This window comes from Phalacrocorax carbo, chromosome 1 (genome assembly GCF_963921805.1).
Source record: "Phalacrocorax carbo chromosome 1, bPhaCar2.1, whole genome shotgun sequence".
Lineage (NCBI taxonomy): Eukaryota > Metazoa > Chordata > Aves > Suliformes > Phalacrocoracidae > Phalacrocorax > Phalacrocorax carbo.
In genome coordinates, this window is record NC_087513.1 from 151,791,818 (window position 1) to 151,814,063 (window position 22,246).

The window sequence follows — 22,246 nt, forward strand, 5'->3', positions numbered from 1 at the left end:
TTAAATAAGTGTCAACATTAAACCTTGAAAGTTTTATATTTTCCTATAAAGGTAGCTTAGCTTATGTTGATTTTCATTTCATATGCTCCAAATTAATTTAAAAAGAAACAAAAAAAGCGTCCTCTTTTAATGATAATAGGTCACTGTGCCTGTGAAACCAAGAAAGGATTAATTAATTATTGAAAAATCTGCTTCAGCTTATCTCAGCCAGTCAGGGTTAACCTATTTCCCCCACAAAACGTTGCTTTACTAAATACAAAGGTTATATAATTATCAGTCACAGTAACATTTTATTATATCACATACTGTATGAAACATACTTTGAGATTTAATAAATGGTGGCAAGTCCTAAATTCAGTACATTACACTTAAAGATCAGAGGCTTCCTGGTTTTTTTTATTACAGTTAAAACTATTTTTTTGTTGTAATTAGTTATGTCTTTTTAAGTGCTGAGCACTCAGTGAAGTTCTAGAGTATCGAAGGGGGGCTGGTATAAAGCACTCAAATCTGTGTCTGTTAGATACTAACATATACCTGGAACTGCAAGGGAAAACAAGATGCAATGTTTTTTTTCCGGTAATACTGGTGACAGAGAGTAATCATTATCTATTAATAATATCTAATATGGATAAAGATATATTTTTTTAAACTATAACAGTTGCTAGATCCCTACATGAGTAAGCTTTGAGGAAAAAATACTAGTTCCTCCAAGAATCATCAGAGTTGAGAATATCAGTAATGCCAATACTAGGCTACTTACTGCTCATATTCACCTCATATGCTGTTCCAATTTAAGGGCAAACATTCTATGTAGATATAAATTACATTATAGGATCACCTATACATTCACCTCACCAGAGCATATTTGGCGTGGGTTACTCCGTGAGTGCCGTCTGCCATGCAGGATTTGGATGAATCTTGGTAGGATCCTAAAATGACTTTCATGTCCTTCCCTTAAGAAGCGGCGTTGAGACATGGATGTATATTCCTGTGTCTTCACCAAATTATTCACCAAAGGAAATAAAATATCAGCTCTTCAGAATTACACTCTTCTAATGCACTTACAGACACTCTGATTTTGTTTTTAAATGTCAATGGAACATAACATTTCTTTGTCAAATTTAAATGCTACCAAAAAAGATAAAAAAAGGAAGCAGATTTAAAGAGCTGGAAGTGGGTGCAATTTGGTTATTTGTACTGTATGTGCTTTTCCTCAGAAAGCAATACTTGGCTTTATTACAAAGAAAGAAGAAAACTCAGTTGTACTTAATAGACTGAAAATGCCAAGATAGTTTCTGCACGAAGCTGTGAGACCTTCTCAGTTCCTAGCATGCTGTACCTAGCAGACAGGGCATCTTGCCACAGCTTTCAGTCTGCTTTCAGTGTGACTAGTACAAATAAAGGAGGCACAGCTTCCCACGTAAGCAGGTCAGACTAGCAGATGAAATCTTCAAAAAAAAAAAGTGTAAAATGGTCTGCTTCTCAGTGTTTCATCCAAAGTAACTGTAGCCAAACTAACAGCCCTGTTCTGTTTCCGATGAATAAAGTCCCCACAAAACATCCAGTTTGTTAGTGCACTCCAGCCGTGCAGGGTGATCCAAAGCCACTGCTCATCCCAAGTAGCTGGTACTATCGCCTCCGTTTTCACATCCTTCTGAACGTGAGGGATGTTCAGTTGTTACAAAGAGATATCTGAGGTTTCTCCTGAAGAAGGGCAAGGTGAAGGTCTTTCTTACAACTTCACAGTCTTGCTCCTAAGCTCACAGCTTGGCACTCTGAGGGCAGATATCTCACGCTGATACTTGCTGCATTTCCTACTTCTGTCTCTGAAGCACCCTGTGTTCCTCAGGGGCCAGGAAATTAAAGGAAAATACTGTTGTCACTACAATGCTGTCAGTTAGAAACTCCTCTTCCGTTTGTTTCCCTAAGTCAGACTCTCACCATCAATCCATCTCCTCTTCCTCCCCATGAATTTGCACAGAAGTGAGGACTGAGTCCCTCAAAGGCAGAGTCCGTTTCCAGAATATGCAAGCAGAGAGGTCTCACAAGAAAAACCTGAATCTTCCTGGGAGTTAACAAACAACTAATAGGAAGGAAGGGAGGGGAAATGAATCCCAGCCTTTCCTAAAACACACCAGGAAACCCTACACTGTCTGTTCCCCCTGTCTCTTTCAATGCAGGAGAGAGGAAATTGATAATGCTGCTTTACTTGGCAGTCAACATTTCCCTCTGAATTCTGTTTAACTATGTCCTGTATGGCCACAGAACCACCCCAACCCCAATATATACCATTGGGCACATCAGACCGAAGAATTAAATGTTTTGAAATATGGTGTGCCAACTATTGTAACTCTGAAAGCAAATTAAAACATCTAACCTTTAGCTAAGTCACACCGAAGTAAATATCAACTGACTTATTACAAAATACTAGCTTGAGTATACCTTGCTAACAGAGGGGAATCATTACAGTTTTAGCTGGAAAATGTTTGACTTTCAATAAGAAATCACAGGCAAATGTAGCAATCTTGAAATATGATAATCAAGAAAGGTATCACAATACACACAAACTGATGCATTTCATGCAAATATCCCTTGTTTTCCAAATTCTTTATACTATGCAGATGGACCACTGCATACTGCAGCTGTGCTACTCATCCTGGATCAAAGGCCTACCAAACTTGAGGGAGGAAGGAAGGATGGGAAACAGCTTAGTGGTGGAAAAACACCATGCTACACACCACAGGATTCAAACAAAAGAGGAACAAAAATAAGGCACAGCATCCATATTAGACAAAATCCCACATTTTCTTGTTCTGCTTGTCACTGGAGGGCACAAAGCAGTGGTTCTGGTCAGATACAGGGGAAAAACAGCAACCGCAGAGGCAACACTGCGACCTGCTCCTTGCTGCTGAGCTTCCAAGTGGAGGCACCATACGTGGCCAGGAGACGCCTGCGGCAGATTGCCAACCACCAGGGCTTTCCTCCTGACTGGCAGGCAGTTGCTTGTTGGGGGCTTTTGGAACACACCAGCCCCATGACCGAAGGACCTGATCCAACAATCGAGTGGGACGCCGATGAAACTACACATCTTCTGCCAGCAGCCAAGCAAGCCATCAGCTAGAAAAGTGACTCTTTGTCCCAGTGGTGTTTTGAGAGTGCGGTGACACTAGTGGCACACGGTGGAAACCTCATCAACAATTTCTGCAGAGGATTATTACAATGAAGCAAAAGGACATCCTCCTTGCTTTCTTCATGCATCAAATGCATGCAGAAGATTGATGACTTGAGCTGTAAAGTTGTTAAGTACACACAATCCTACTGAAAGCTAGCCATTAGCTGCATCTCCATCTGCAAAACAAGCTTTTAATCTTCTTTCAAGCACTCAAATTTGTGCCTAGAAGCAAAGAAATTAATCACAACAATGGCTATGGTGGTGCACAATCAGAAGGAAACAGATGGTGTAATGCAGTGTTTTCCAAACAGCAGCAGCCTCTATCTCCAGGAAAATAATCTGAATATTTTCCCTTGCCATTGGCATTACTATGACAAAAGCTCCTATTAAAAGGATTTCTTCTCTGCTCTGTACTGCATCAGCAGACTACACAGCAGTCTGAAGACAGTAATATTCTTTGAGTGTTAGTAGGCAAAACCAACTAGACTGTTCTTATTTCACATCACATAAACAGTAACATTCAATGGGTAACACTTCCACAACTATCTTTAAATGACTACAAACAGCCCGATGGAACCAACAAAATCACAGCAATAAAACAGGCTTATTTTTCTCACTCTTCTTTTCCAGGTCTGCTTCCGACCGCAGGTGTTGTGTTGCACATTGACAACAGAAGCAGCCACACTGACTTACATCCGTATACTCTCTCTGATTCTTCTCTTCAGTCCAGGGAATCTCACAATATGTTAGTACAATAACTTCAAGTTTTCTTGGGAATCTTAAACTTACATCACTACTGGATATTCTCATCATTCCTTTCATCTTTTTGTCCGTATAGGAGCCTTATCTTTACAGGACATCTCCAACGCCCTACTGTGATTTTTCCTCCAAGCCCTAACAAGCATTTACAGGCCCTTCCTTACATCCTCACATTCAAGGCAGCACTGAAACGTTCACATTACAGGACCATACATCCCTCCTAACTGTACAGTGCAGGAGGCTCTGGTAGCAGAAATGCTGCTCTAGTGTTTCTCCTGTGTTTCTTCCACTCCTCAAAACAAGTTGATCTTCCTATCTGCTGGTACGTCACTGCCACTGGTGTTGCCGTTTCTCTTTAACTGTGGATCTTGTTTTTCCGGGAAAAAAAGCGCATCTCATGGACAAGAAAACATGGTAACTCTCATGCCTGGCACTTCAGGATCCCACCTGTGAGACCTGTATTCACCACTTCTCCTGTCTTTTCCCCTGGAGTCCCTGCAGGGAGATTTCTGCAGAGAAACTTCAGTATCAGAAGTGCCCTCACATCCCCAATAAAAACCCAGAGGACTGATCACAAGAGAGATCTTGCATGAAGAGTATAAAAGACTATTAAAATTATGTTGGGAACTGCATCTAACACGCACATATATGCAGAGCTCAGAAATTACTGTTTCTTGGAACAGTTTCTAAAAAAAACAAATGTAAGGGTACACACAAGCTAAATCTCGTCTTTTCAAAAAGGTGCAAGTGCCATGTGTATCTTTCAGCATCAGCACATTCGCAGTAACAGTGGAAATGAAATGAAGGGGAAGAAAAGTGAAGCGGTGTTTATATTCTGTTTAAAGCATGCTTCATCAATTATCTCTGCACACATTTATTTTGCTGAGAACAGCAGTACAGACAGAAAGCTAAATTGGACTCATGCTACATTATTGAACAATACGATCATTTTGCACACATTAAAAATGTAACATACATGCTACTTCTAATCTGAAATGGAATCTTTTTTATAGAGTTGAACACCCATGTACCACAACAAGGTAGCACTGATTGTTGTTATGCTTGGTCCTGAGCTTTCTTATAACCATACATAAATGTTGAATTATGGTAAGTATTATGCTTGTGTTGATTTTTAAAATTAAAAACAAGTTGACAAAAATTTACCCATGCCAGAGGCTAGTCCCTAGGCAAAAAGAGTAGAATCAGCTAGGGGCTGGTTTTAAATGAAAAAGAAAGGGTAGCTGAGATGCTAAAGCCACAGTACTTGATATTTTCACATCCACAGATTCCACAGGGGTCTTGTAGAGGGAAATTACTGAGAGGAAACCTGTCTGAAAACCCAAGAAATAAATCATTATTCCATTAATATTCTAGGATTCTTGAAATACAAGAAAAGAATGAATCTTCCCTTTTTAGTGTGGATGAGATGAATATTAAGTTTAGCTACGTCTTTTGACTATATTATTTTTATGCTTATTAAAATTGGATAGGTGTGCTCATACTTCACTTTCAGGCTACTCTGTCAGAACATTCTCTCTAACAAAAGCTTAAGAAGGGCTCCCGTAATGTAATCTAGAGAATCTGTGAACTGAAACTACATTTAATAAAATACCATGACATGTAAGAAGATGCTGGAATGAGGAGAAAACTCAGAAAAGATATGAATGGAAATACATTCTGGCAAACATTAAAGCTACTACAAACAAACTCAGTATCTCCCCAAAACATAGACAGTGATAAACATTCCAATATTCTTATATTAATTTATTAAAGATTAGGAGTTAAAAGAATTATTAGGTTTTAAAAGAAATCTACACAGAACCCTGAATTAAGTTACAAGGGTGAATTAGGTTAGTTGTCCAAGCTTAATCCTAACTGGATGTATCTGCTCTAAGACAAACCATGACTGTAATAATCAGATGAATATAAGTAGATCAGGACTGAGATAAATGGACAGCTTGCATTCTATTTATACTTGTACTGCCAGTGCAGTCTTTCTGCAGCTGCCAGTCTTTTTTTAAAGCAATCTCTCTCCCCCCAAAAAATTAAATAAATCCTAAAATCCATACAGGTGTTTCATGATTTAAATGGAGAGTAAGAAGCAAAAAAAAAATTCCAAGATATAAAGTTCAGGTTTCAATATTCTGGAAGTGTTAATATTTAATTATCAAGATAAAAAACTTGTAAAGCCTAACATCTGTCCCCCTAAGTGCTCATATATTACATGTCTGAATTTCCTGAGGGTTAGCAATAAATTCCAAAAGAACAAGTTGCTCTACCATTAGCAACAGAAAATACCCAGAAAATCACAGTTGCTCAGATGTAACTAGAAGAGAATGGCTATTTATGACCAGCCAAGCAAACTGCGGTTTAACACCTAACAAGCTCTTCTAGTTTGCCCTTTAATGTAAGTCTTCTAACTTTTGAAGGCAACTAACAATCAATTTCATAACTTCAGAGATGTTCTGGGAAAGAGCAAGGGAACTGCACTTATGCTGGTGAAGACCAGCAGGGCAGAACATGGGAAAAGCCTGACTAGCACCTGGTGCCAATCCAAAGCTGCAGGTAAAGGCTACCGTGATACCAGAGTTAATTAAGCAACTGCCACCACCAGTTCATTTACTTTAATTCTATTAGGTGAAATGACTTGGGAAATTACAATTACAGGTCACAGGACAAATACAGGATTGAGCAAATTTGTCAGATGTATGGGGCCCGCATTTTTGGTCAGAAGTGAAGGCATGTGAAGAACAGGATGTGTTCAGATTAGGAAGCTCCTGGGAGTTATTTCAGTCCTATGCTTGATACAGGCCTACGCTTTCACCCAACCACACTGGCTCAGCTCTGTGTTCAGCACCCAACTGCTGCTGCTGTGAGCACAACACAAGGGAAGGAGAAGACCACAGCAGGCAGTAGGCCTGCAGAGAGGGGATTTTTGTGGCAAAAGGAGAAGAAAGGGATGGGAGACCTTTGATGTCACTGCACGGCAGTCCGTGCACGCCACAGAGTCACGGCAAGGGGAAGTTGCTGACATAAACTAGATAAAACAATGGCAGAGGAAAGAAGTGCCTTAAAGTGGTCTATCAAACATAGCTTTGTTGGCAATGTCCTGCAAAGATAGTTTCAGGCATATTGGCTATTCCCAACCCATACACCCTGGGACACAGTGGTCATTCCCATCATGCGCCAGCTACATCTATAATCAATAATAATAATCAGACTAAGGGGCTGAGGGTAAGTAGTTGCCTTTATACATTAAGCTATGCTAGTGGAAGCTCTGGTCAAAAATCATCTGCATCTGTGTATATATATGTAGCTACAAAGAAGATGGAGACTCCCATTTTACAAGGAGTCCCATGGAGAGGACAAGGGGGAACGGACACAAGTTGCTCTTGGGGAGATTCCGATTGGACACGAGAGGGAAATTTTTCACAGTGAGGACAGTCACCATTGGAATAATCTCCCAGGGAAGTGGCTGACTCGGCCATGTGGGACACTTTCAAGAGTCATCTGGACAGGGTGCTGGGCCATCTTGTCTAGACTCTGCTCTTCCTAGAAAGGTTGGACTAGATGATCCCTGAGGTCCCTTCCAACCTGGGATTCTGTGTGTATATACATATCTATATAAACACATACGAACATATATAAATGAATAACACATGCAGTCAACAACATTGACTGGCCTTCCAGCAAACAGCTCTGTGCAGAATCAGCTGGGGACGAGAAAGCCAAAATCTCATGTTGAAAGAACTTTTGCTGGAATTTAGGAACACTTTAATTATGCTCAAAAGAGAGTTGTAGTTCAAATGTTGTATCTTTTAACAACTACAGCAGGTACACAGTACATTCCTACTGGGCTGATTCCTGGCAGAAGCAGCCAGAGAGGGAAAAGAGATTTGTATATATTTACACCTGGCTAGATACTGCTGCTCTCCCCAGCCTGGTCTGCCACATGAAATTAGTGATCAGCTCACTAATGAAACCTGCACTTGTTTCATCTCTCTAAAGGAGACAGAGTGACCTCTTACACCACTTAGGAACATATTTCTCAATTGATCAGAAAGGCTGATTTTTCTGAGGTTCAGGATACTGCAAAATCTATGGTTAGATGGGCGATTTTCAGAAGGTCTTTTCCTGAAGACGATACCTTTGACAATTACAAAGTGTGGAATATGGTATAGACTGCCGCTGGATCTATGCATCTCGACAGCTCCCAGCAGTGGTGGGCCCTGGCTAAAGCTTATGGTGTTCTCATTAGAAAAAACTTCTTCACCGAAAGGGTTGTCAGGCATTGGAACAGGCTGCCCAGGGAAGTGGTTGAGTCTCCATCCCTTGAGATATTCAAAAGAAGGGTAGACGTGGTACTTGAGGATATGGTTTAGTGGTGGACTTGGCAGCAATAGGTTAGTGGTTGGACTCGATGATCTTAAGGGTCTTTTCCAACCTTAACGATTCTATGATTCTGTGATTCTCAATAATCTAATGTGTACAATGAGAAATGACTGCTGTGTACCTACATAAATAGATGACGTCTTGCTGTGCCACCACAGGACAGAAGCCTTTGAGGCTTTGGTCTCTGCTATTGTAATTTCCTTCCTCTGAAAAACATTCTCTGTTGCCATGTGCTTTGGACCAAAGGTATCCTGTGCTCGGCTCTCACCTCTTCCCTGTTGGACTTTAATTCTTTTTCACATTTCACAATCCTCCCTCTTCAGTCTCTCCACAAATGGGGTATTAATAAAGAAGAAGAGTTTTCAGTTGAGTAGCTGCTTTGAAATTCTTCTGCACGCACTATTACACCAATTATGAATTTATATGGCTGTAATCCACTCAGCACAAAAGAAACAGTGCTATTAATACTTCACAATGTTGGTATGCAGCTATAAGTAATACCTTTTATGGACCTTTTAGAAGTGCCAGGAAAGTCCCTAGGCTGTAAGAACCTAATACAATTTTTCTCAGGCCACTGTTAGGATACAGCACAGTAGGTTTGCTGTTGCAACTTTCTGAAATGGCCATAGTCGTGCAAGAGCAATAAATAATTTTAAATATTTGGAGAAAGAATAAGGTTTGTATAAAGAATTAATGAACTGCTGATTTCAATGATCACTCATGTAGGCCTCCAGCAAAATGGGATTTCCCTGTGTACAGATCAACACATCTAGCTGAACTGGGATGAAGTGTGTTACTGGTGGGACGTTCACCAGTTTACTAGACAGTCAAAGTTTAGTCTGTTCAGAGTTAGTTTGCCTCATTCTGCTTATCAGCCAGTCAGTTCTAATAGGCATATTTTAATTACACAGTCATACTTAAAGACATTCAAACAAATATATTGAAATACACAGTGAGAGAGAGACCAAGGGTCTTTACGCCATCTGAAATTGCAAAGGACTAGGACGAACCTGCATTTAAGTTTAAAAATGAAAAGCTCTTTGACAACTAAGAATCAACATAGAATTTCCTTCTGAAAACATAAAACAAATGTTGTATGACATGCTGTAATTCTTAGAAAGACTGAGACACTCATTCCATCTATAGCATCTCACCAGCAAGCACCAACACTGAACACAGCCACAACCACACAGGCACTCTGTTCAACCTGACCCTGTACTGCTGCCAAAGGGAGGATTCCTGCTCCCAGTAACCTCCCCCTCTTCCTTCCCTGGTGTGGGTATTTGCATTTGTTCAGCTGCACAGTGAATTATACACAGATATGCTCCAGGTAGGACAAGCAGGACAGGGACACACTATGTGGCTCCCGGTCAAAGTCAATAACGCTGGCACAAAATGCGGTATGTGGAAAGCTGCTGAAATTACAAGTACCTATTGATTTCCAGGTTGGGCATATTGGTTAATGATCATTTCCCAAAATGAGTACTGCAAGCTGTGCTTGTCTCTTTTGGATTTTTCAGCAGAGATCTTCACATGATTTAATACATCAGTACTACCGATTACTATTTATGGCTATACACTTAGAGCTCCAACAAAGCCACAACGGGCAAGTGCAGTCTGCAGATGAATTATTACGTCAAAACATGTTGAAAGATACTGAAGATTTTGCAAATTAAATATATGAAGTAGAAATAGGCAGTGATGAAATCATGGCCCCTCTTGACATAGTCTCACTGCATGAAAACACTGAAGGAAATAGCATTGTTAGTATGGAAGCTACTAAGAATTGAAAAGCTAAAACATTACCTTAAAAAATATATCTGAGAAAATATGTTTTCCTGCATATTCTCACATGTGAACAAAGCCTACAAAGGATACAAAATGCACATCCCCACAGCTGTAGAGCTTTACAACCAAAGGTCAATCGCAGTCAGTAGCCCTTCCCTCCCTCTGAGATTTTGGTCTTGTTTGTCACATTTTAATTCATAGGTCGTGTTTTTCCAGATAATCTAAATGATGCTTCTCACTCACCAGTTAAAGATAGTGCTGTGCCAGCAGTTTTTATTTGTCCTCATACAGAAGAAATATGTTACACAGGAAAGCGCGACACTTCATTACCACATTGCTTCAGTCTTCATCCTTAACTGACTCAATCAATCCCAGTTTGTCTGAGGAAGATGATGATGACACTGAAAGTGCAACTATTCAGAAAGAGGCAGCAACAATGCTCACACTAAATGGCTGATTCTGGGGACTTGACTTCATCTCAGGGATGAAGCAGTTGGGATCTTTAGGGAAGGTGATCTGCTCCAGAAAGCTGGCATCTCTTCCAGGTGACAATCCTGAACCTGCTCTCACCACTCCATCTGCCACACCATATATACTGTCTCTATGCATTTAAACTGTGTGTTTTCATCCCTGCACACACCCCACCCTCCCCACATAAAAACTGCTTTGCCCTTCAGATAACCTCTGGTGTTTCACCTGTGTGACTGACAACAGCTAGTTAGCAGAGCAGGGTGTTCAGCAATCAGCAGTGGAACTCCAAACCCAAAGACAGGCTTGTCTCAGGAAGCGGTCCTTTTGTTTTGCAATCAAACATAAATCAAAGACTTGGTCACAGCCACAATCTTTGCTCAGTTTTGTGATGTGTAGAGGCCACCAGCACCCAGTGCCTCTATCAGTAATGCATAGGTCTGCATGAGATATTTTTTATTTTGTACCCTTAAACACAGGCAGCACATCTGGAAAGCACCATGCATATTGACCTTCCCCATCAGAAGAACATATGGGATTCCAGATACATCCCTGGATTCAGAAGCAGGTAGGAAAGTGAAACACAAAAGGCACAGATGCTGCAGTACATGTTAAAGATGCACACTAAACAAACATTTTAGAACTTCCCAGCTGCTCATGAATCCAAATAAATCCAAATCAAACCAAAGCTCTATCAGGGAAAAGGTTGTTACTGAGTGCAGAAACTCAGCAGAATACAGGCTTAACTATAGTTTACATAGCTCCTTATTAAACCATGAATTATACCATGCAAGCTTTTCTGCATCAGACTCTAATGGCAGAGCACTCTGCTTTGCAGCTACATGCCTGGACTTTGCTGCTGTCTTGGATACTTATAATATCTTATAACATTTCCCTATATACAACCATTTAACTATCCTCAAACATTTAAAACCTATCTGGGAAAACTACTACAACGTATAATATATGGATATGGCAAAACAAAACAAAAACCAGTAAGTAACTAAAAGAAACAACTGGCTACTATGAAAGTTAACAAAACCAATTTATTTTAAGTAGTAAGAGTAGAAGCCTTCACAAAGTCACTGTGTTTTGATGTATTAAAGTTCCATTTAGAGTGAGCAGGAAATTTTTTTCTCAAGAAATAAGCTCTGCCACAACGGCAGTGGAGTGCTCGTGTGCTTTGCTGGAAAGATTTTTAACCACTGGGAAAATTTTTAACACTGCAGGCTGCTACAAAATTCCACCAGCCAGCCGGGCAACAGGTCCCATGTGCCCTGCCCACATACCTGAGGACACAGGAGACTCCTGGAACATCTCCATCCTGGAACTCAGCTGAGCATGTCCATAGTAAGTAGGTGGGCTTAGAGCAGGTGGTTGGACTAGACGACCCCAAAGAAGTCCTTTCCAATCTAAGTTATTCTATGATCACCTCGCCCATTTAGCTCCCTTGCTGTTATCCAGCTGCGTTCACTGCTTTGATTCCCACAGAGAAAACCAAAATCGTTCTTAATTCATATCAGTTGTTTCAATTTTCCATTGAATTAATAATGTAGCAGAAATTTATCTGCCTCATTTTAGAGTTATGTGAAAAGGCCAAGTGGTAAAGTAAAACATTAAATTATTTACAAGTTGTACACGCATGCAGGCAGATAAATGGTGTAGCATTATATATTTAACAGTTGTTAGAAAGTATAGAAAGCATAAGCATGATAGCCAAGCTCCTTTGTCAAAGCAGAGAAAAGTTGTCTTCAAGTCTGCATTAATTTTTCTAGACATTAAAATGAGCTAAAGCAAGTATATTTAAAGTAGGTCTAAAGACTGTACAAACTTCAGAGCTACGAGAGTAAGCAGTTTCCAGCTGCAAATGAAGGAATGAGGCTCCATTTCCCTATTGGCAGAATTCTTCACGAAAGGCAATTAAAGCCCTGCTCAGTGTTTTAGTAGGATGGAATTGAGTAAATCACAAGTGTGCAGAACTTTCAAGCGCTGGCAGCTGATTAGGTTATCACAGAGTAGAAGAATAAATTATGTATTCATTTGTAATGAGGGGACAGTGCTGTAACACAATGAACAGATTCTAAATCCTCAAGTCTCCAATTACCAACTCTATCCAGTTTGCTTAAATGAAGGATTATGTCTTCTAACTCTGGTGCTTGAGAAATAAAGAACTAAGAAATAATAATAAAATTGCTGAATTTTTATACCTTACAACCCCAAATAACGTCTATATATGATGAAAACAAGTACAGCGAACAGAATTTCTCGTAATTCAGCCTTTCTAAATCTACTTACTGTCTTACACATGCAGCCTCTTTCAAATAAAATTTAACCAGAAATAGGTTTGAAAAATGGAAATAGGTTTGAAGTATCGTCCTCTGAGATGCAGGCTCATTTCCTGCTACAAACTACATAGTACTCATTGCTACTGCCAAGTAACCGCCATACAGAACAAAATACTGCTACACTTTTTTTCCCCCTGTAACTTCACATTTTTCTTGAAAACTGATTTAAAAGATATTTTCTTCTTAATGTCCATATATTTTACACAAAGACCTTCTGTTAAAATTCATCTGGCTATCTGACCCCCCTCTCCCCAAATGCACACAGACAGACATAGTCATTAAAGGACTGGCTGAACAAGATCTCCTTTCTTTTCTGAAGGGGGCCCGCCCCTCTAACAAAGGATCTCGGAAAGTAGCCTTTATTGTTAGGCACCGGGTGATGCAATCTTTTAAAGCAGTGAAGTTTAGATTCACTTCCTCTATGTCCTGACAAATAGTCACTTTTCTTAACCATACTGTACTAGCATCCTCCTGTCCTCTGGTTTTGACAAACGCTTGTGCCTTGTCATTGATTTTAAGTTCAGCAGGAACCCCTCTGAGCACCTTACACAAGCTCCACCATACACAGAAGGTATTTTTCTATCCATAACATGTTAAGCCCATAACCTCTGGTGTAATGACATCAAGAGGAAAGGGTAAAGGTACCTCTACCTCTGGGGCTTGCCACCGCTCCCTAGAAACACACAGTCTGGCCGGGGGCTTACTCTTTTCCCTGGTTCAAGCCCCTGCCGCCAATCACCAGCAAAAGACCACCAGGCACAGGAGGCAGAAGGATGCCCAGCAGAATAAATGTGGCTGCCAGCACAAGGTGGAGGCAAGCCTGGCAGCTTGGGGAAGGCCTGTCAGTGGGCTGCAGCATGAGGGGAAGGGAGGCTGGACTTGGATGATGGAAAACGTTGGGCAAAGAGAGTCATCTTCTAGTGAGAGGAGACACTATGAGGAGGCCTGTGGAAGGGAAGGGACTGGTAGTGGGGAGGCTGGGGAAGGGACTGAAGAAGAGCGAGGGCAGAGGAGATATAGGCATTGGGAGAGGAGGTGCAGGGTGAGGCTGGGTGCAGCAGATGGACCTCAGGCAGGAGACCAGAGCAGGGACCTGCTTAGGACAGCAGTAATGAAGTACCAACAGGCCAAGACAAGAGTTAACTTTGCAGGACTTATATGAGGAGAGGAGAGAGCAGCTCTGCCATGCAAGGGCAAGTTCTTCTGCTTTGCCTGAATTCCTGCACACTTGCTGTCCGGTGCTGGCTGATTGATACTTCACTAGGAGTAGCTGTTTTTCTGTGGTGTATTACAGAAAACAGCCAAGCAAGACTTGGGATCATTCCATTCATATTGTATTGATGAAGAAATGTTCCCTACCATGCAAGCAGGGAAGAAGGGATAGCGGGGGAGAGAGAGCAGTGTACATATACAAGCAAGACACCATGATAAGAAACAACCTAAATACAGCTTATTTTGACATTAAGAGTATTGACTGTTTAGGGACACAAATTACACAAATTTTAATCAAGTGTGGTAAAACACAGCACCTTGGTGAGTTACCTACTCTTAAATGATCTTACAGATGATGATTACTTGCCTACAGAGCAAAAAATGCAAAACCTTGAAGGAGAAAACATTTGGCAGCCAGACAAACCTGGATATACCTTGTTTGGCTTTCAGTGTGTATCTTATGCCTCAAATCCATGATTTAAGGCACTTTTCCAACTGAAAGAAGAAACCTGAGAGCTTGAATGTATTCTCATCAAACTGCAACACAACAGGAACTGATTGCATATGCAAAGTAGGAAATATCAAAATACGTATTTATCACAATGACTTTGAAAGTATTATAAATAAATAATAAAAGTTAATAACCAGTAAACAACAAAATGTTCTCAGATAATATTTAAGATAAATAATTTAGCATTGTAGGGTACTTTTATGGTAAGTATAGACTTCTAAATGGAAAAAAGAAACATAGAACAAGTATGTTAATATCAAGACTAGCAAAACCACATGCAGCTGACACGCAATTGGGCTTTCCTTGGTCAGAACAGGATAAATGGCAAACCTGAACAACATTTGTAGCTCTCAACAGATGGCTTGGAAAAAACTCCAAAAAGGTGTCTCAACCAAATAAATTAAATAAATTACTTCTAGTTCTTATCGTTGCAGCTGATCACTTACAGATACTTAAAAGTTATTACTAATATAACATATGCTTTGTCTCTAGTTTAAGCAATAATGCCTTTCAGATTCTTTTCTCCCATTTAGTTTTGGATTCAGCTATGGCAAAGCTGTAAATTGCAATTGATAATATTCACGGAACCAGAAAGGAAGAGAAACTTACTGGCTCACTTAGGTAACAACAAAATGTCAAACTAAAAGTAACACCTTTAGACACAATCCGTACATTCAGCTTTCAGCCTTGTGCCTTCCCAGATCACCATCCTATTGCAGGTTTCTTCAGACATAGCGTAAGGTCAAGATGCAAAGGGAAACATGGAGTCTAAGTCAATCACTGATTGCACCTGCATCCTATTTACTCATCTTGCGAGTTAAAATCTGGCACTTGAAGAAATTCCAGTATTGGTTTATACATACTAGAAATCTGAACTCCCCTGCAATATCTAACTATATCGTTTTAATCTTCAAAGCCTGCTGAAAAATATTGCTTGAAGCATCACATATTTGTTTAAGAGGTGTGAAAAATTTTGCAAAAGAGTTTGGATAAGTGGTGTCATATAAAATGTAACTATTGCTACTTTTTGCAGCAGTGAAATGAAATTCTGGGTAAAAACAAACTTGTACAGATATCACATCTTAAAGTGCAGCAGTCTTCAGTTACAGGCAGGGGAGAGAACGAGCAGAAATGTCATGTTTCTAATTCATGCAACATGTAAGAGTAAGAGCCAGATACTACTCCCACTGAAATGAACCCCAATATAATTGGTGAGCTCAAAATTAATTAACTTGAACCCTGACAGAGGCATGCATCAAGAAGTCAAAAGTCTCATTACAAAAATTTGGCTTAATGTGGATCCATCAAGTACCTACAGTAGTGTAACAAATAGATCAAGAAGCATCTCGCAGCTTTGCCAGAAAAAAACCCAACAGCCATAATGCTCTACCACAAGACACCGATTTCAGATTTGAGGTTAACCAAGACAAGTAAACTTCTGAAGATACAACTGTTCTTGACTCAGTAACCCAGGAAACACTAATTATGGGAGACAGTCGCAAAGACCAGGAGTTTCTCCTCTGGATTAACTGCAGAGCACTAGTGAAGGGACATTCCCACCCCATCCCTGTTCCTCCAGTGCCACAGCAATTTGTTCCCACTGCTGCCCTGGTACCAGCTCAGATGACCACAGGGTGAGGCAGGGCAGCCTACAGATTCCACAGTAAGCACAGATCTTCTCTCCCTTCCACAAAAAAGTCCCCAGTTTTCTGTTGAATCAACAAACTGAACCAGTTCAAGGGTTCAGACAATTGCCAGGTACCTGTCTCTCACCTGGTGCAAGAGAAACCATGGGAAGCCAAAGGCAAGGGAGAGAAAAATAGTAGGACCAACTCCTTCTTCAACAACCTAGTTTTACCAGATAGCATGTGGTTTAATAATGCATTTTAACTTTAGCCAAGGGTGATTAATATCCATGGATGGCATCCAGGACAGAGAGCGCAGGCCCTTCCAGAAGCAGCTCAGAGCAGTTGGCTTCTGCACTGATGGGCATTCAGAGGACACCCTCGCTCTCCACTTACTGTAGAAGGTGGCTCAGATCATCCTTACTAGACTAAAATTGGCCTGTGCAAATACCTGCCTGTAGTAAAATGCCATACAAAATAATTTTCTTTCTCTAGATATCTGAATTCCTCAATGAAATGGAAGCAAGGTTAAGAGAAACTATGTGCTTATGGAAGCATCTATTCTCTACATTGCAGCCAGTCAGAGTATTTACCAGTGTTTTGGCACAGAGCTCCTTCCACACCTCTGTCATGTTGTCTAGATGTAGGCTGGGGAGGTATTTCACAATTAATGCAAACAGATCCTAAGGCCAAGACTTCCAAAAGACCAAATTTCATTGCATAAAGCCAAATGAAGCTGTCATTTTTTAATTTTTCAATATTGATAATCAGATACATGGTGATATTACACTCGCACTCATGAAAAGGTATATGCAATTCCGACTTTTTTTTTTAAGAAAGTATAAAGTTGAATTTAAGCGATTAATTCTTCTTGGCAATTGATAGCCAGATAAAGCAAGTGCAAATTACGTTACAACTGGCTGAAAACAATAGTAGTTAGTCTCTAATGACAAAATGGAGCTGATTCTTCACAGAGGATAATCCTCCTAAATGAACAACTTTTGCATTGGACAGTGTTGGGCAATTATTTCAGCATGCAGGCAGCTCCATTACTTTCTCAAGTATGTCATGTGTTGCTTTTCAGTCATGCATCCTATGACATTTTTATAAAACAGAAAATCAGGTTCTTTCCATAACTTCTTATGCTGTCTTTGACAGCTGCCTTCAGAAAAAATTACAGTTTTTTTATTTTTCCAGCAAAGTCTAATGTCTCTAACCTGTTTTTAGAAATGAAAGAACAATTTTAGATAATAATTTGGTTATTCAGACATACTTCAATTTTTCACAGGCTGACATGGTTCTGAGTATGGAATCTAGAAATAAAATACACATTATATTTGTAGTCACAAGAATATTAAAGTCTCATTTCCTTCAATGATAGCGTTTTGCTGAATACTGCTGATCAGAAATTTCCAGCAGATTTTTTAAACAGAAAAATTTTTGTTACATGGAATTATTTTTGGCAAAAAAAAAAGTTTTTTCCAATGAACATTTCTCAGCAGTTGGTTGAAATTTTGCCTTTAGTAATAAAAATATTACAAGCAATTCCAGTTTGAAACAAAAATTTGCTTTCTTCCTTTTCAGTGATAGCTTTAGCAAAAATCTGCCTTCTCATTATAAAGCTAAATGGCTAAAGCTCTAATAAGGAAAATGTTTGAATTCACATACTGAGGGCAAACATAGGGCAAAAGATGCACTTGTAAAGTGGTTTGGGACCAAATGTTTTTAAAAAGCTTCAAAAATTTAAAACTATTAAAAATGGTTGTTGTTGGGGTTTGGTTTTGTTGTTTTTAAACTAGCTTAATTTATTAGGTGACAATAACATGGTTTATTACTAGCAGTCAAACTATTGCTTCACACTGGAAACTTTTGTTTGACGAAACAGGAGTTTTGTTGACTAACCATCTAAGTTTGTCAGAGATTAACAAGCTAACCAAGTGTTGACTTTACACCATATGAAAGCACAGTTCTCCATTAAGCATTGTGAAATGTGATATTTTATGCCATTTCCAATCAGTTTCTCAAGTAACATTAATGTTACAAAGACGAAAACTAAAACATTGGAGCAAAAATGCTATTTTCTATCTTACTGTTCATTACATAACTTCAGTTGCTCACTGACAGAAGCAACTGAGGTAAAGGACAAGACCAGGTAACAGCCCGATATATCCAGGTTTACCCATAGCCATCATCAAACAGACACCACGCGGGCTACCTCTGGATGAGACAACGTGAGGGTGATTGCCATTTCCCTAGGCTCCCACCCTAGCCATGCCGTGACTCTACCACGGGAGGAGACACCGGAGCGCCAAGCCCTCCCTTGCCCTGCTCCCTCCCATCTCACCCCACCCCAAGGAAAGGAAATCCAGGCGCTGAGCTGTGCAGGAACCACAGGAGGGCTTCCACCTCTGCAAGCAGAGGAACAGACCTGCCAAGAGATACTGTGGGGCACACCCTCCTTATTCTTCCAAATAAGAGCAGGTGCAACTACAAAAATGGCTTGAAACCCACTGAAGGTACTGTGCAGTGATGTGCCTGACCTTATTTCTTGATGGGAATGTTCCTCCCTCAGCAATTCCACCACGCTTGTCTGATGTTTCCTTTTTCACCGTGTCTAATGCAGATAACAAGTTACTTGAGGCAGGGAGCTGTCGAGTGTGGTATAGCTCATCTGCAAAGGGCTTGGCAGGCTGTGCAGTGCCATACCCAATAACAAAAATAGAGCAGAGCGGATGACCAGCCTTCAAAACAAACGCAGTTTCATTTATTCATAGCTTAGTAACTTACTAATTCATTGCCTAATGTGTTATTAGCAACACACTTTAAAAACCAAGCTTTGACCCTCAAAAAATTCCTTTCTAAAGGCATAAATAGTTCAAACTAAGCTTTTTTTCCCCTAAGTATTTTGTGAATGCAATGGTAATTTTCAAAGCCTCAGATCTCCAGTATTAATGATGCTATAAAATTAAATCTGATACTTTTAATAGCATCTTCCTGAGTACTTCACAACTCCAGTAAATTGCAGCCAGTGCAGCTGCCTGTGGAGCACCTGGAGCTCAACGGGACGAAGGGCCCCTGACGGCCAGGGAGGCCCACGCAGACCCAGACAGGCAGTGGGGCAGGATCTGCAGGGGGCGAGGCTCTGCGAACCCCTGGCGCAGCACCAGCATGGCCCAAGCTCCCTGCACAGGGCAGCAATGCACACCCAGCAGGAACCAAGCAGAACTGCGGCCCTTCCTCTTCTTGACATGTATGTGAGGCTTGTGAGGCTCCACAGAGGCTAATGAACACAAATAGCCCCCATATGACTACCCCACAGCTGATCTGCTGCCAGGTGCCGGGACCACAGAGAAAGGTTAGGAAAGAGTGGAGAGTGGGTATACAAGCTGCCTTGCTTCCTTTTTTTCCATGTGTATCTTTAAACCTGAATACTATACAGTCCATTAGCTCCTATTTAATGTCATACGGCTAATTTACTATACCAGCCATGTATCACATGTACCACATGTCATGGGAACTCCCAGACTGGTTGTCAAACCAGCAAGGCTGCCAGTCCAGGGCGGTGGCGATAATGAGCGAGTAGGCATGCTCCTCTCTCTCTCACATCACTGCCTGCTCCTGCTTTCCTTCTCAGGCAGGACACACACTGGAGAGCCACCAGCAACACCACAGCTCAGGCAGCGCCCACGTGCAAAAGGTCAGGAGCTACTTGATGGGAAAGGATGGGAGAGGAACTCCTGAGGGAACGTGGGGGAACAGGAGGGGCTTCTCTGCAAAGCGAGTGCCAAATGGTAACACCCAGATCCCTTCCTGCCTTGGCAGCTGCACATCAGGACTGTCTCAAATACCTGTATTTCCCTTCAAACCACTCTTGGATCTCTCTAAATTCTCACCCTCCTTAGGGGATAAAAATTTAAATCCTGCCTGTTCTCACCAGCTCCCTGAAGCATCACATAAATGTCAGGCAGAGTCTTTACTGAATTCAGTCCTAGACCATTACACTAAAAGAACCATTGGCGGGGGGTGAGGAGGTGTTTAAAAATAATGTCAAATAAAGCCCAGAGTAATTGTTCTGCTTCCATGTTTTAAAAGGCAGGTGATAGTTTGCAGAAAAGTTTGTTCCCAATTTTCTGAAGGCTGGATGGGAACTGTTAGTACTACTTTAACTTAGATATGTGCAAAATTAACAACATAATATTTAACGCATACCTTCACTCTCCTGATAAAAAAAAAATGAATGGCAGCCCTCTGTGCCACCCAGCTTTTACCAGACCTTCTTAATTCCCTATAAGATCTTAAAAAATGCAAATAATTGCTCTGAAAAACATCTCCACCTGCCACACTGAAGTAATTCATCTTCTGTCTTCATACAACAGAGAGCAGCTCTTTCTATTAACATCCTGCTCCGAGCTGTGTGCTCTCAAAGCAATTCAGGTATACTTTTTTCAAAGGAACTGACTGTGAAACGATAGCACTGAAGTCAGAAGCAGACTGTAATGTCCTTGAAAGGCAAGTACAGCATGAGCTAGGGATAAGAAACACTGAAGAGACTCAGCAGAAGGAAATTAAGAAAGCATACAATTAGAGAGCTGGGAATGCTATCTGTTGGTTTATATTTTTTTCTTACCTTTACTTCATAAATTACTTCACAAGTGATTTGTCTGATGTGCAAACGACCGTTTTTCTTCTGTAAGCTGCTGATACCATTTCAAACACCACCAACAGCTTCAGTGGCTTCCTCTTGCTCTCTCCAATGCGCTCACATGCTTTTTGCCTCTTTTTGCCTTTCAATCTCTAGTACCAGAACTCTAAAGTACATCCCACGGGTCACTTGCAGCCTCAGCAGCCTTCGCACAGAACCCAGAAAGGGAATTCTTGACTGTGACTGTCCTCGAGACAACCAGCTGTGCCAGGAACACAGCAAATGTCTGTGTTGTGAGCAGACTGGAGCTGTCTCATAATTAGAGCCTGGCATTTACTCAAGCATGAATTAAGTAACGATGATGAATTTTCATCACTCTTGTGATTCTGTGTATGTAGGTCATATTCCATCATCATTATTAAACATAAAGCTATTGTGTTTCAGACGCTGTATTACAGGGGCCCCAGCTTCATGTCCTACTAAATGACTATCTATGAGCAAAACATCCAGAAAATCTTTTTATAACAACTTGTTTCTGCCATCCTTCGATTCTCATCCAAGTTGCACAACCAAACACACCTGTTTCACTTCATTACCCCATCTTTCTCCTTCTCTTCTCTTCTTCCACTGCTAATAGCCCTCAAGCACAAACATGCTTTTTTCTCTAGTTGGTTTCACTGAATGTTTGTGTGTGAGCTTTTATTTTGTTCCAAAGTATTTTTACAAGAATAGATCATTTTATATAAATGTACTTTGCCATTACAAATATGCTGAATGTCTGAGTAAAATGTGTCAAAAAAAGTGAAATGCTAAGTAAAGAAAGCATCAAGCTGCCTTTGTTAAATCCATTGGGTAATAATAACGAAGTTACAGATTTGGCTGGAAGCTGATAACAAAAGCCAGCAGAAGAATTACCTGGTGTTTGGAGAGAGGAGCGCATGGTATATGGCAGCGAGAGAGGGCAAGATGGGTAAGTTTTGCCCTGTCGCACAGCAGGTGCCTGCCTGTGAGTTCAGGCGCTTCTCGGGGGCGGGCAGGGAATCAGACAAACCCACTCTGAGTTTTCATCTCTCCCCATGAATTCACCAAATGAGTCTCTCATTCTTCACCACAGTAAATCCGAAAATTGAAAATGCTGAGATAATGGAAATAGGGAATAATCAATTCAATTACAGATACTCAGTGGCAGCAGGATACAGAGCTGTAGGGAACATTAAAGTTTGGCAGGGCCTTTCCACAGCAGTCGCTTCGGGAGGTGTCATGCCTGCAGTAACATATGCAAGGTAAACACGGAAAGAGGAAGCAAACAAGTCACGCAACACACTGGTTTGT

The 22,246-nt window shown here is 40.7% G+C and overlaps 1 protein-coding gene across 10 annotated transcripts in view; it reads right to left on the reverse strand.

Moving 5' to 3' along the window:
- Positions 1–22,246, reverse strand: part of MCF2L (MCF.2 cell line derived transforming sequence like) — a 164,689-nt gene that overhangs the window by 100,806 nt on the left and 41,637 nt on the right. The window contains exon 1 of one of the 10 annotated variants that reach the window (XM_064440113.1): positions 856–2,033. The exons of 8 other annotated variants lie outside the window; for them this stretch is intronic. In XM_064440113.1, coding sequence (XP_064296183.1) covers positions 856–976 — 121 coding nt within the window. In that variant the 5' untranslated portion in view covers positions 977–2,033. Of the gene's footprint in view, positions 1–855; positions 2,034–22,246 lie in introns of those variants that run through there. One more of the 10 variants, XM_009514783.2, reaches the window with a different exon arrangement.